We start from the raw sequence: 15,153 nt of genomic DNA on the forward strand, positions 1-15,153 counted from the left end.
TCCCCCCCCGCCTTCACCAACCAACACTGACCACAGCGTGGTGGGGAAGTATGGTCAAATAACTCCCCCCCCCTCGCCCCCCATGACGACCCGCACGGCGTGGAGAGCCCCTCATCCACCAGTGGATTGACAAAGGGCCAGACATGCACGCGGTACACTAACACTTATTTTCCACCACAGACAATTTCTGGACAATGCATCGCATTATGTTTCTAAGGTTTGTTGAGTTCGCGTCTCCCATCTTCTTGCTGTATTTGCCTCCGTGCAGTTTGCCGTTCTCTGTGTGCTCTGTGTGTGATGTCCCTCTGTGCGTTCCCTCGCTGTTTTGCCCCATTTCCGCCTGATGATGAGCGCTTGTGTTGCGTTCGAAACGTCGCGATTTATTTAAATTGTATTTGTGATTCATTTAAATTGTATTTTATTTCTACATACGTTACTTTACCGAAAGAACCAATGAGTAAGGCACGTTGCAATGTTGATGAGCACGTGTTCGGATGTGCAGCTGGAACGTGCCTACCGAGGAAACACCGTTGCGCAGGGATTCCCAAACTCAGGTCCTTGGGACCCATCACGCGACGGACATCCGCGCGTTTACCAACTTACTCTTCCCTTTCGAATACAAATCAACTCGTCCCGCGCTGCTCGGAGCCTGAAGATGGCTAAACACGTCCCACGTGACGCTCCACGCGATTGCCGCTGTCTGCGCGATTCAAATGAAGATTGAGATGCGCGTGACGCAGAGAGGGTGACTCGTTTGAAGCGCCACGCGAGACGCGTTTAGCAATCATCGGGTGCGTGCAGCGTGAAACGAGTTAATTTGTATTTGAACGGGAGGAGTAAATTGGTAAACGCGGAAATACGAGGGTGTGGTGGTGGTGGGTTGCGATGACTGGAGTTCGGGAGACCCTGGACTCATGCCTGTGAATTATAATCATTGATGATTCAGTTCGCCTGTGAACAAGGCAGACGTTAACTCAACGGTGTGCATCGAGTCGGCTTCTGTTGTAACGCAGTGCTTCATGAAATGCGCTGCCGATTAGAGTCAGTTGCATTCACACACTCAGCCGAGTTTAAGTTTACAGACCTCTGGACATCCACTGCTGAATGAAAACCTCCCACCCCACCGCGTCGTGTCGGTCGTGAGGGTTGTTCCGACCATACTTCGCCACGACGGGCGGTCAGTGCGGGTTGCCGATGGGATTGAAAGGCCAGGACCGGTTCCGCTGTAACTCGCCACTGATGTTCGTTAGCTGCGACCGGCTATCAAACTCGGGTGGCCGGATTCATAGCGTAGTGCGCAAACCACTGCGTCACCACTCCACCCCAATTTCGACACGATATAAATCCAAACCTTGTTGCATTGTAATACATGGCACAGGGCCGTACAGCATCTCGACAGTAGAGATATAGATTGTGTTGCATTAAAATATAACGCTAATGCAGGGACAGAGAGCCCATTGTCTGTGTGTGTGCTCCGTTCACTGTAGACTGTATGCATTAGGACAAATGATGCATTGTCTCTAATGGCTCTTTGTTATTTATATCAGCTTCTCTTTCCATAGAGGCTTGTTGGGTTAGATCGCGTTAATGTCGTTAAACCCGCCACCACCCGACACAGCCAACTAGTAAGGGTTGTCACGTAAACAGAACGTGGCCAATTCGTCACTAGTACAGCACGCCGGTGTGTTGGAGAGCCAAGCCATAACATTTACAATCAGAGTACGACGCTTCGCCAGTAATTACAACCAGCTTCATCAGGCGACAGCCAGATGTGTTTCTCTTTTCCGCAGTCATTCGGAGTAGCCACGTGACACGAAACCCTCCCCCAGGCCATTCGCCAGCACGGTGAAGTTGAAACTAAAAAGGACCCCCCATCCCCGCCCCCCAAACAACGCCAGGACAAATTTGCACACGCGTCTCTGGACGAGGCGGCGTAGGAAAGAAGGAAGGAAAAACCGCGTGACGTTTTCCCCCGACGTTTGAGTTTATTCGAGCTGAAACACAATGAGTGCAGGTACAGGCCACACATCGACAACTCCCCCCCCCCCCCCCCCCCCCCGTGTACGATTGTTTTTTTTCACACACGCAACATCCTTGCTCATCGTAGCGGACCGTGAAACGCTTATAAAGAGCTCCATTTGTATCAATTCAGCAATCCTCAACACTCTTATACTACACATTTTGGCTGCTGCAGACATTATTGTTGTAGTAGTAATAATAATTATTATTTAACGAATTATTTCCGTACTATTATTTTTAATTAGTTACACACACACGCGCAAAAAAAAACAGTAACCAAAATCGCTACCTGTCCCCCCATTAATTCCACGCTGCAAAAGCTGGTGGATGAAGCGTACGCTATGTGCAAAATGAGTAAAAAAAAAACTGTAGTCATTTTTAATAATTATTTACATGAAATAAAACGAAAGCCACGAGGCCGCGCGGCGCTGCCACGAGCGGTTGCGAGCGGTGCGGATTTTATTCTTTTTATTGGCGAACAAATTCCATTTGAGGCAGCCTGCGAGCGACTGTGTTTGTTAGCTGGGGGGCACGGGGGGGATGGGGCCACGAAGGGCGATCGTTACCGGGAAGAAGGGGGGCAGATCGCGGCCACGCATATTTTGGCGAGCGCAGAAAACTGACGGAGCGTCTCGCATCCGTGGGGCGCGAGCACGGCTGCACGTGCACCGCGGCGAAAACGACGAATGTGACAGCGGCATCCGCGGAAGACCAAAACGCACGGCGGTTTCAAGCAGGCACACCACTCTGGTCGGCCCACACTCTCGTATAAGCCGTGAACTGAACGTCTCCCCACCCACCCCAACCCCTTCGCCTCCACCCCCCACCCCGCCCCCCCCCGGAGGAGTGTGCTTATCTTTTGAAGTTTATACAATGGGGTGGTCATTATGTTGTAGTAAATATTGGGTCTGGAATTTGTCAATTTCAAGCCAGGTATGTTTTCTTTCACCTGGTACTCACCCTCAATAGTCAAAACGTACTTTTTTTTTCACTCTGCCCTTGCGAATTGTCAAGCCTTGGGGCCGCATCTTATGAACTTCCATGGCTTTGCAGCCGCATCATCTGATTTCATTGGTGTACTTTTCATTTTTTTCTTTCGATTAGGCAAACATTTCCAAGCGGCGACAGCAACAGGAACAAAAAACGCCCGCCCGCTCGCCGCCCAACCCACCCCACCCCCCCGCTCCACGAATGAGGCAGCGTCCGTGATTCCCGACTCGGGAGCTGAAAACGACCAAGGACCCCTGCTGCTCGCAGCCGTGCCGCAGCAGGACAGAGTCCCGAAGCTCAGAAGTGACGTCTCTTCCGCTTCACGGCGGTGGTGGTGGTGGTGGCATCAGTAGCAGCAGCAGCAGTAGCAACCTGCTTGGCAACATGATTTCTTGAGAAAAACAAACCGATAGAGTCATGCCGTAAAAATAAAAAATCTCTCCCCCACCCCACCCCAGCCCACCATGACAGGGGAGGAGAAGAAGGACGGATAGACGGTTACTTGCGCAGGCACTCGGCAAAAGGTTAACTCTCTCCAGCAGGCGTGAGAGTTGCTCGCGTGAGATTTGGCCGCATGACCGCGTGGGGAATTACGCACTCGAGGCGTGGGGCAGAGGGGGAGTTGTGGCGCTCGCTCTCCGCTCGCCGGAGGATTTAGGGCGATCCCAAAGCCGCTCGCTGTGAATGTCGGCGGCGGCAGAGGGCCCGTGTCTCGGTTTTAGGGCCGCGGGGACGTCTCCGCGTCGCTCCCCGTCGATTAAGAGGCAAAAGCGGAGCGACGCGAGTCATCTCTCCCGGTGTCTGACCCGGGGGCGGCACCACAGGCATTAATATAAAAAAGAAAACACAAACAAAATCCTTCGGGGAAGCGTCGAGTTTCTCTGGAGGTTGCAGTCTTTCCGTAAGGATTCGCAGAGCTCCAGTCCAGCCGGTGGGGGTCGGGTTTGCTTGGGTCGGTTGGTTTGAGTCGGGCACGATCGCGCACGGCAGCATGCGCGCACTAGCTGTGGTGGGCGGTCCCGTTGGCCAAGCTTCGGAGCTGTTTCGCCACCGTCTCGATCAGCTTCTGCTTATCCCGCTCGTTCTTCCGGAACTGTGCAAAGATGTTGCTCTTGCGGGTGTGGTCTTTCATCCTGAACAAGACGAGCACGAGACAAAGTCAGCCGTACACTTCCGAGAAGCGTGGCCAGCACGCGAGGGCCAACGCAGAAGACCGACCTGCACACTTGAATGCCGAGCGGCTGTGAAAAACTACTTACTGAATGAGCTACGTGCGCTTTTTAAGCACATTCAGAGTCAGGATCTTGATTTATCTTGGAGGAATCTGATGAGCGATGAAGCTCACAGATGTCCATCGAATAGATAGCAGAAACAAGTCAGGGCCGTCGTATTGACTGTTGAGAAAAAGTAGGCGAGCCTCTGGCTGGGTACGTCGCCAGAAGGTCTGGTGGTCGAGACCGACGATAAGAGTGGCAACAGAAGAAGGGAAACAGAGCCAAGAGGACATCACTGGGGAGATGAAGGTGGCCGGGCGTGGTGCTGGCCCACCCACGCCCTCGTGTGCCGTGCCAATCTTCATAGGTGCTCGCTAACAGCACTTGCTCCTACAGTCTTATACGGCTATACGGGGGATCTTTGCTTTTGAGAGGATATCCACAGAGCGGATGGAGTGATGGACAGATCGTTGCATTAAAAGGCAGGGGACACTATCATCCAGCAGTGGATATATCATGGTTGATGATGATGATGATGAAAATGATGACATAGCAGTAGAATTATAATTTTTTTTTTAACGAACACAGTTGCGGATTAGGAGAAAATGCTTAAATTATCCGTCACTCGCGCGTAATAATTGCCGATTCCAGTCGTTCCATACTCACCCCTTGTTAACTCTGACTCGGCAAAGAGGAAAAATATTGGAAAGGAGAAACGGATAGCATTAGAACAGAGCAAGCAGCAAAGGGAGACTGGAGAGATAAAATGTTTGGCCGATAACGTCCACAAGTTAGCAATTCACATAATTGTCTTTGAAAAAATTAAATGGTGTAAAAAAAGATAGAATTGCATCACAGGTGTCCTCCCCCCCCACCCCATCAAAGGCAGACAAAACACAGCAACCACTATTTGGATCTTCGCTCATCCAAATCTCCTCTGGCATACCGATTACATTATTATTAAATTTCGATTTAAAGCTTTCGTGACTGCAGGGATTCATCTTCTTGGTTCTTTCGGTAAAGTCACGTAGAAGGGAAATAATAAAAAAATTAAATTTTTACATAATAAAATACAATTCTCACGACGTTTCGGCCACAACGCAAGCAGCCGTCTTCAGACCTATTCTTCACCTGAGGACGGCTGCTTGCATTGTGGCCGAAACGTCGTGAGAATTGTATTTTATTATGTTTTATTTTCATTATTTTACATTATTATTATTTTTAAACCGAGCTGTACATTTCTTAATTGAGTTGCGGTTCACGGGGTTTGACACGCGGCTCGGTTGGATGATGACACAGGGCTCCTAATCGCGAGGTTTTAAGTTCAAACCCGAACTCGGGTCCCGCTCAGCCAAAGCACCCGTCTGTCGCAATACCACAGAGGAGTGCGCGCTACCCACTGCACCGCCAACGCTTTTCTTAGTGAAGGCGGAATTTCACATTGACTCTCCCTCACCCCCCCCTCTACCCCCAGTCTAAATAAACAAGAGGTAATCTCTTATTCAAGTCGAGGCCGGTTTACTTTTCGAGGAGGATGAGAGCCGTGTTTGGGTTGACACGCAGGTACTTGTTGTTGGGATGCCCGTAGTCAGCCAGGTACGTGGACCAGTCCCAGACCATGAACAAGTCCAGCAGCTGTGGAGGCGCAACACAGAGAGGGAAAGGGGGGGGGAGGGGTGGGGGGCACGGGGGGGGGGGGGGGTCAGGGACAACGGCACGACAATTTTTTTTACAAGGGTCAAGCTATCGATGAGCAGCTTCTTAAGGGGTTGGAGGGAGGCAAGGCTGGTCATGGGGTTGGCACACAACGTGAGAGGGGGCGGCGGTGGTGGAGGCGGAGGACTGTGGGGGAAAAGGTGGATTTGCTCTTTGGTTACTAGCATACAAGTATGCTAGTATTTAATTTATTATTTTCTCTTTATACGTGACTTTACCAAAAGAACCAAAGAGTAATTCCTGCAGTCACGAAAGCTCCAAATTAAGTTTGAGGTGGATTTGTTTAGGCATCACGATCGAAGCTTTGCAACTGCAAATGCTCCGTCGCTGACTAAAAGAACACTGGGCCACACTGCGTAAAAAAATTGCTACTGAAACAATAATGGGAGTAAGGTGTATGATTTTTATGTAAAATTATACCAACAATGATGTAAGCCCTTTGGTCAAACCACTGACGGATGGAGGCTTCCGTCCCAAGCTGTCTGCGCTGGTCAAGCGGGTTGATCGACCATAACCGACGCGAGACTTGGCCAGGAATCGAACCGAGGTCGCCGGGTTCCCAGAGTGTTTGCGTCATCAAGAAACTGGACACAACCCTTTCAAAGCAGTTGAATAAAAGCATCCAGCACGAGGCGTGAGGCTTATATTGACAATTAATGAACAATCACTTTGAAATAGACCAATGCATGCAGCATTTATAAACACCACACATATGTGCATGCTTAAAAGATGTCAAAACTAAACGTGTATTCCTTTAAAATAAATAAAAATAATTTTAATAAAAGAACAGAGACCGTCAAGATGATGAAAGCTTCCTAGGTGCCTCAACGGATCTCGTAGAAATCTCAGCGAGATGAATTGCAGACAGATGAAGTCAAAGAACATTTGAAAGCACGGGGACAAATTTATTTACGAAGGGGAGAAGGCATGTTTGAAGATAATAAAGTCCCAATTGGATTTTCCTGACTGATTTCAGGCAATGGCTTTACCATCCCTTTGTGAGCATTTTTTTTTTAAATAATATATATTTATGATATATATTCCCGCCGCAAGGCCGCTTGTGGGTATAGTTGTTTGTCATATTTTCAAGGGACTTCTCTGCTTAGCCAGCGATGTCCGAACGACGGCAGACAGTACACCGATGGCGGTTACACGAAGCGGACACACGACGACACGAGCGGGCGAGGCGGCACAATTCGCCGTCGCTTCACGGCGGGCGAGGCGGCTTGCGTGCAGTTGTCAGAATCAGAACGTTGATTTGTCCTGCGGGAGGAATCCCATGAGCTATAAAGCTCTTTTTCGCTCATGTCCAGTAGCGGCACGGGGTCAAAACGTTTCCACAACAAAACAACACGTCGAAAAAGAACACAACAGGAGCGCCAAAGTATAGGAAAGGTAAACAAATCACTTGACAAAATATAAAGGAAAACTAAACTACTTTTTATCTTACCAGATAAAGCCCGCTTAACTATTCGCTTATTTTTCATAAGCGACCTGGCCACAAACGCTGGCTCAACAAAGTGGCTTATCATGTGGAAATGTATAGCAGTAAAATAATATAACTCAAATGCACGCCACTGCTCAGCCTGACATCTGCTCCGAAGACAAGCCATTGCCCAAGACGTCAGTCTATTAGCTTACATGTACACGTCTGTTATTAGTCATCGTTCATTTGGATGCTACTACGTAAATACTAATTTAAATCCAACTAAAAACCAAACTATTCTACTTACCAGGTAAAGCCCACTGAGCCATGAACTCTTTCTCAGAGGCGGCCTGTCCACACATGATCGCTCATCGAAGTGGCTTATATCATGTGGGCATTCATGGTTGTCAAGTAATCTGAAAATGAATCCAAATTGTATTATATAACGCACTGCGTTGTGGATCACTGCGCTGCATATGAATGCAATGCAATTTAAATGACGCGGCACAGGACCATGGGTATCCTGGCAAAAGGAAGTGGAATTATACTTTTTGGTGACTTTGTGCGGTTTCAATTTCCTTTCACTTTTTAGTTTGTCTGAATGAGCCGGTTGTATTTATAGGATTTCCATGTAAATAATCTTGAGCCGATGAGTGTTTGTACACTATATAAATTGTAAACTACTAACACCCACGTATGCGTATACTCTCAGGAGAGAAGCATAATGAAAACGCGATGTTTCATTAAATAATAATTTGGAAAATGATCACCGTATTTTAAAGGATTTATCACAAGACGCATTACAGAGGGCTATGCATTCACAGGGAACGATCGTTCAAAGGAAGAAACAAATACAACCAAGGGATTTATTACCAATGCTGTCAGAAAATGCCCAGGGGACACAGAATGAAATATAAGGGGCATTATTTACATGGCCGAGTGGCACCCGGCGTTTATCGGAGAGCTGTCAGCGTTGGCAGTGGTTATTTACACCGTGCTGCATGGACAAACAAGGTCCCGCCATAAAATGCGAGTCTGTGAAACACTACCGCCACCACCACCACCACCACCGTCACCACCACCGCGAGCACAAACCACACATCCCTTCTGACGCTGAGAAACAGAAAAATACACAGAAACGGCACACCTCGTGATATTAGCAGAAGTGTTCGGGCGCCGCGAACTATTAATCAAGTCGAGGTCGAGTTTCACCCGGCTCGCACAGGTAAAGAGATGGCACCGGTGGCAGCGCATGCGGCGGTGGCGGGCAGGAAAGGTCAGGACGATATTTATTTTTAAATAAAAGTTCAGTACTCTGCCTGAAAAGACCAAAGGCCGATTTCTTCAACCTTTAGCCCAGTGAAGATTTTTTCACCCTCATATTTAAAATTAAGTTTAAGGGTGGTAAAACGATATTCAGTCTGTTCTAAAATAACCGTGGCTGTGATGAATGATATCAATTGTAGCGTTGGACTTGTGCGGCGTTGAATGACAAACGGCATTCCTGTTGAAATCAGCCACCTTAAAAAGACGTTTCGGGCAATGGCCCTTCTTCACAGCACACCGAGAGAGACCCGGAGAGGTGGAGCGCTTGTGCACCACTGCCAAAGCAGAAGCACCAACCCGTTTAACTTTCGTGACAATGCAAAATAAGTCGCCCATATTAACACAACCGCTTGCAAAAAACGTGTCACAGTACATGCAGTGTTGCGATCGCGAATAATAATCACGGGTTATATTTCCAACTGAATTTCACTGGGCGAAGACCCCGGGGCCGGACCAGGTCCAGGACACGCTCGGCTGGCCTGGGAACGCCTGGGAATTCCCCAGGAAGAGCTAGAGTCCGTCACCGGGGAAAGGGAGGCCCCGGACCGCCCTACTCAACACGCTGTCGCCTCGACCCTCACCAGGAAGAGCGGATTGAGATACGATTGAACGAAACTAAATTCAAAGTGACAAAAAGGTCAGCGGTTTTTCCCCAGCCAAACGAGCGTGGGTTGCTGTTCCACTCCTGTCAACAGCCTGGAGCCAGCGGCTGGAAATTCCACATTTCTATGGAGGGTTGAGGTATTCCATCGGACAACTGCTGATGTTCGACTTCCCACAGGAGGACGCGTGTGATCAACTACGAAGGGACAGAGAAGAACAGAGCCGCCCTCTTGACGGCAACTTCAACTCGCAAGCTTACGATCGCGAGCCGCACAGTTAAATTAACGACAACATCACCCGAGCGGTTATACAGCAGCACCAGCGCAGTGAGGAGGCAAACGCAAGAGAGTGCTGTGGAACGCATCGCTTAGAAACGTACGGCTATCGAGTTTACGCCTCCGCATCATGCCAAAGTATACCTTCTGACAGTCTCTTCACATTCTGGGGCTCTGATACAGTAACCCTGAAGTGACGTGACTAGTTTTTTTTAAGTACCCAAATTTTGAACTTTTTTTTTGTGCGTGCGTGCGTGCGTGTGCGTGTCTCTTCCTCGACCGGGCTGGGTGGTTCACACCAGTCAGGCCAGATTTCTTCTCTCCCCATGCAGTGTCGCGTGCGTGCAGCACTACCGCACCTACGAGCGAGGGCGCGGGCGGGGGAAAAACTTCTGATACGCCCCGGCTCCCAGCGAATTGTGTCGCAGGTTCACGCAGAGTTCAAGCTCAAGGGCAAACTCTGCCTTGGCAGGGCACAACTCAATCGTGGGTTGTTTTTAATTGATTTTTGTTGTTGTTTAAAAACTAGGGGCAGGCGAGCCGGGCAGTCAAGAGGACACTACGCGCACGGCACACAGCGGCAAGGTCGGGGCTCCCCACTGGTGATGGGAGGTGGCGTCTGTCAAACAGCGACCAGATGAATGGCACGAGCAAAACGGCAATAATTTTACGTGTGGCACACAGAGATGTAAAAAGAAAATGTCAAAGTCCTTGTGTGCTAGGTCCATTATTTATGAGCTGACACCAGCTTGCGTCTTTGAGTCAGTGCAATGCACATCAGGATAGTTTTTGTATCAATTGACATGAACAATTGCTATATACCCTAAGTAAGTTTTTTACTTTGTGTGTTCTGTTGAATTGTTGTTCAGAGCTGCGATGTGAACACTGGCTCACGCTGAAGCAACGTTGCGTCTCAGGGCGTGCTGTGTTCAAGAATCCCCAGAAGCACCTTTAATTAACAACACAAAATACGAGGCAAATGTCATCGGTGCTTGTCAAGGATTAAAATTGCATTGCTCGGAGCCGATCGCGCGGAATGCCATTTGCGCAAGGGAATTAAGCGCCAATAAATAATCTGAATAAAGTTCTCCAAAGCCTCTGACACCCATCAGATCTCTGCCCTGCATTACTTGGCAAGGATATGCCTACGCATTCGGCAACTTCAGCCGGCACAATTCACACACCCAGGCAGCAATAAAACGCGGCAAACTGCCTGCAGGCTGGATGCATGGAGTGTTGGGAAATAACCTGACCGGGGGCTCAAACGCTCTGCAAATTTTCAGTTTTCGCTAACGTGCCCCCAAACCCCCGCCCCACTGCTCCAAAGGAAGGGGATCGTGGCCGCATCCCTAAAGAGGTTTAATTTAGACACAATCCAGATGATTGCCCAGTTCATGGCAAACTTTGCGTGCTACGTTTACCACCAACAATCCCTCGCATCAAGGGCTTAGACGTACGACGGGCAGCGGGGCTCCACAATGCACCCCATGTTTGTGGAGGGCTGCCCTGGATTATGGGCACAGGGATAATATTGGCAAGGCAGAGGCATCCCCCCCCATCCACCCCCCCCCCCCCAAAAACATCCAACACTCTCGCTCAACAAAAAAAATCACGCAACAGCCCACAAGTCCATCTCTTCTACCACCACCATCATCATCACCATCACCAAAAGCTCCAATCTCACCCCCCCCACCTCCCCCCGGTTCTCTCTTTCCCCCCTCCCTCCACCCCCTCCAAAACACCATTACCAGAGCCGGATGGGGAGCGAAGGCAGGGACAGGTTTTAACGGCTTTATTCACACAAACAATGGCTTGGAGAGGAGGGAGCTCTGCTCCTTGCTTGGTGTAATGACCCAGTAATTAGCTCCCGGTTGGTTGTGGAAGCCGAAGCCTCCTGGGACCCTGGTCTCCTCCGGGAGGGAGGGGGAGAGGCGGCGAGGGAGGGTAGGTGGGGGGGGAGCAGGTACGGTTAGCGGAACCGCCTCCACATCACTGGCCAGACTGGACTCCGAAATCTCGCCCCGAAGGCATCGGTGGCGCCTCCTCCTCCTCCGACCCACCCCCCTCGCTCCCGGCTTCCTGTGGCCATCTCACTTCCCAGGCGGCCAAGAAGAGGATAAAAAAAACCAACCTCTCCCATTATCCAAAATCCAGCAGACTTAACTTGGGGAGATATCACAGCGGGATGCCTTTCCTGCTGTATCTGCTTTGGGTTTCTTCCCACCCAGCAGACCACACAGATGCTCCGATTATTCTCCGGGCCACGCTCTGACCCATCACGAGAACTCGGACGAGCGGCGTGGGGCGGCTAGAAGCAGCACATGTGCTCAGTGTCACGCTGTTGTTTATTGCTCCAAGAATTAGTCGCTTAATTGGATAATTAGGTAGTTATTTAACTAATCTTTTTTCTCAATATACTTAATAAAATGTGACAGAAGTACTTTGAGTTTGAATGTGAAAAGACACAGAGCGGGTGCATTTATTTAACTATAATGTTTTACAATGCAATCTACTGAATAAATATTGTAAAGTGGAAAAATGTGTGTGTGTGTATAAAGTTTACATCCAGAATAGGGAGTCTCGGATGGAACAGTGGTGCAGCGGTTAGCGCACTGCACCCTGAACTCAGCAAAACCTGAATTCAATTACAAGCCACGACTCACATCGGTGGCGAGTGATACCCCATTCACCAACCAATGCTGACCAGCATGGTGAAGCATGGTCAAACAAACCCCATGAGATGACAAGAGGGTGGGAAGGGCTTCATCCAGCAGTGGATCGGGAAAGGCTTAAACAAGTTTTTTTTTTAAGATAGTGAGCCGATACAATTAAGTGGGCAACCAACACATACCACAATAGCATGCACTTGTAATACAAGCCATGAAAAAAAAATCCAACAGTATTTGCAAAAGCTACTGTTCAACATTAAGTAAAAACAAAAAAAATATTATTATATCAATGATTAATTATTAAGGACAATCTATTACTCAATAAAAATATAATCGTCGGTTGATGTTTGCCAGGAGTTGAACGCAAGTTTCCGGGCTCATAGCGCAGCGCACGATGCACTGCGCCACCGCTCCCTCCCCAACCTTTGCGTAACGCAACCTAATTGACTTTAAGGTGCCGCCAAGCAACATCAACTTCGCCCTGGCAAACGACTTATGCATGCAACCCAAACGCGCACGTATTCCAGGACAGCCGCCGATGGGACTGGGCTCAATGGGCAACCCAAGGGAGAGAGAGAGAGAGGAAAGCTCTGAAGCTAAGCCGTCTACAATACGCGCGGACACCCAACCCCCCATCCCGCAAAGCCTCTCAACCCACAGCCAGTGCTCGCACTCGCACGCACGCACACGCACACACACACGCAGCGTGCGCACCCCTAACACCCACTCCCTTCAGCAACCCCCCCCGCCAAACCAAATGTTATTCATACCGGACACAGCAATTAGGAGGGATCAGGTCGTAAAGCCTGTCGAGAGGTCACTCGGAGATTTATGAGCCGAGCTCTGGGCGGTGCGATCGCCCGCTCCTTCGCTCGCCGTGCCGCCCGCTGCTGCTGCGTCATCCTCTGTCCACTGGCCGCGCTCGCTCGCTCGTCAGCCCCAACACTCGCCCGCTCTCGCTCTCCCGTCAGTGCGTGCGTGTTCGTGCGTGTGTGTTTGTGCGTGTGTTTGTGCGTGTCTGTGCGCGCGAGCGAGCGAGCAGAGGTGGGCCCGCCGGCACACTATGCGCTGTTGTTAAAACAAACACGGTGACAGCAGTGATGCTCACTCGTACTTTTGTTTTTAGGTTCCTTGTTTTTCTGCAGGTTACTTACTGTCAGTTACTCTCTTTCGGGGCTTTTCTCTTGTTTTTTTTTAAAAGAATTGATTGGCATTGGTTCAAGTCATGCCATTTGAGGCTTTTGTACCCTTTGTCGATAAATAGCGCGAGAGGTGTTTGTCAATGTATTTATTTATTTCCTTGGTGAAGTCCCACCAAGTTTCAAGACATTCTATAATTATTATGTTTGTTTTTGTGGGCGCCACGGTGACAAGATGTTAACTACCTCGCCTGGTATACAGGAGGTCGTGGGTTCGATCCCGACCCTGACGCCTGTTGAATATTTGCATGTTCCTCCGTGGTCACAGAGATAATTCTCCACGTCTTCCAGTTTTTTCCTCCACATGTGGAAACACGAGTTGAGAGTATTTTGCTATTATACATTTCCACATGATAGGCCACTTCGTTGAGCTGTCATTTGTTGCCAAGTCGTTTCTGAAAAAGAGCTACATGGCTCAGTGGGTCTTACTTGGAAAAATAAAAAAAATTCTACAGTTTAGTTTATCCAAGAAAGCCTCACCGAGTTTCGCGCCTTTTTTTCAGGAGGGTCCTGCAACATTTTAGGGGGCAATAATCAAAGTAGGTGGCAATGATCTATATTTGTATTCCCAATTATTAATTTGACGGTCATTACTTTGAGGGTAAAATGTGGATGGCACGCAATGGCCTACACTTGCAAATAGCGTCACGGGATCTTCCACGTCCAATGCGAAGGATCTGGTGCGTAATTTGACGGTGTATACACACCGCAGTGCTAATCAGGGCGGATTTGACCCAATAAGTGGCAAACGTGCCACTGCTGGGTCCTGCTGCCTGACGTTTGGTCAATTCATGATTTAGTATTTGCACATGTGGGGGTAAACTTGGCGTGTTTCTGGAGTAAAAATACGAGGGGATAACAATCGAATTCTGCAGACGAGTCGTCAACATACTTTCTGTACCGTGATTGACGCTGCAAAGCTACTCAAACTGCCTTCGTGGCGAGACAAATACCACCGATTGAAGCAACAGAAAACGACACTCCACTATCACCGACGAAAATATTTCCATTCGTTTCAACAGGCATGCTCATTGTAATGTGCTTTGTTGACATTACGTTTTCCACTTTCATTGTTTAAAAGGCACTATATTTTTTTGGGGAGCGGAGAGAGGGGGGGGGATTCAAATTGCACGGTTGCTCCGCAGAGCGACGGCGTGGACGTGTGCTTCCGTAAGAGTTTGACGTGCCATCCGACGTGTGTTGTGCTTTGCGATCCATCACGCCCCGCTAGATTGCCCACAATATTTTCCCATTTCTTTGCAAACACTGGGTATTGGATTTCCCAAAACACATCCCGTGCAAAATCATTACTTGCTGGGTCCGACGGCCTCTGCGCCCATGTTAGCATTCCAGGGAGATCCGCTTCATGCGACCAAGGGTCATAAGATGCCGACTTTTGCCCTCCCCCCCCCCACTGAAAGGAGGAAAAAAAGAAGGGGTGAAGGTAAATAAATAAATATATAAACTAATTAAAATTCCCCGCTGGGCTTAAAATCACTGGCCCAGACACAACTAACACAGGCTGGGTGATGGCACGCACCTGTCTTGACAAAGGTCCCAGGTCTGCTTAAGCACGGGGAAGAGGGCGGCCGGGTTGAGAAAGGGTTATAAACAATGGTGACCTTTACGTGAGCTCGTCCAACAATGGAGACGTCAAAAGAAATGTAACTTTTCTCAAAACGCCCCGGCGTTCGCCCACAAGAATGGCATTTGTAC

The 15,153-nt window shown here is 49.1% G+C and overlaps 1 protein-coding gene across 1 annotated transcript in view; it reads right to left on the minus strand.

Moving 5' to 3' along the window:
* Positions 1-3,203: 3,203 nt before the first annotated feature.
* The window catches only part of LOC144931534 (exocyst complex component 6B-like), a 152,106-nt gene continuing 140,156 nt past the window's right edge, over positions 3,204-15,153 (minus strand). The window contains exons 21-22 of the mRNA XM_078855487.1: positions 5,746-5,858; positions 3,204-4,142 (exon numbers count right to left, since the gene is read on the minus strand). Coding sequence (XP_078711613.1) covers positions 4,010-4,142; positions 5,746-5,858 — 246 coding nt within the window. The 3' untranslated portion in view covers positions 3,204-4,009. The remainder of the gene's footprint in view (positions 4,143-5,745; positions 5,859-15,153) is intronic.

This window comes from Lampetra fluviatilis, chromosome 4 (assembly GCF_964198595.1).
Source record: "Lampetra fluviatilis chromosome 4, kcLamFluv1.1, whole genome shotgun sequence".
In the NCBI taxonomy this organism is placed as follows: Eukaryota; Metazoa; Chordata; class Hyperoartia; order Petromyzontiformes; family Petromyzontidae; genus Lampetra; species Lampetra fluviatilis.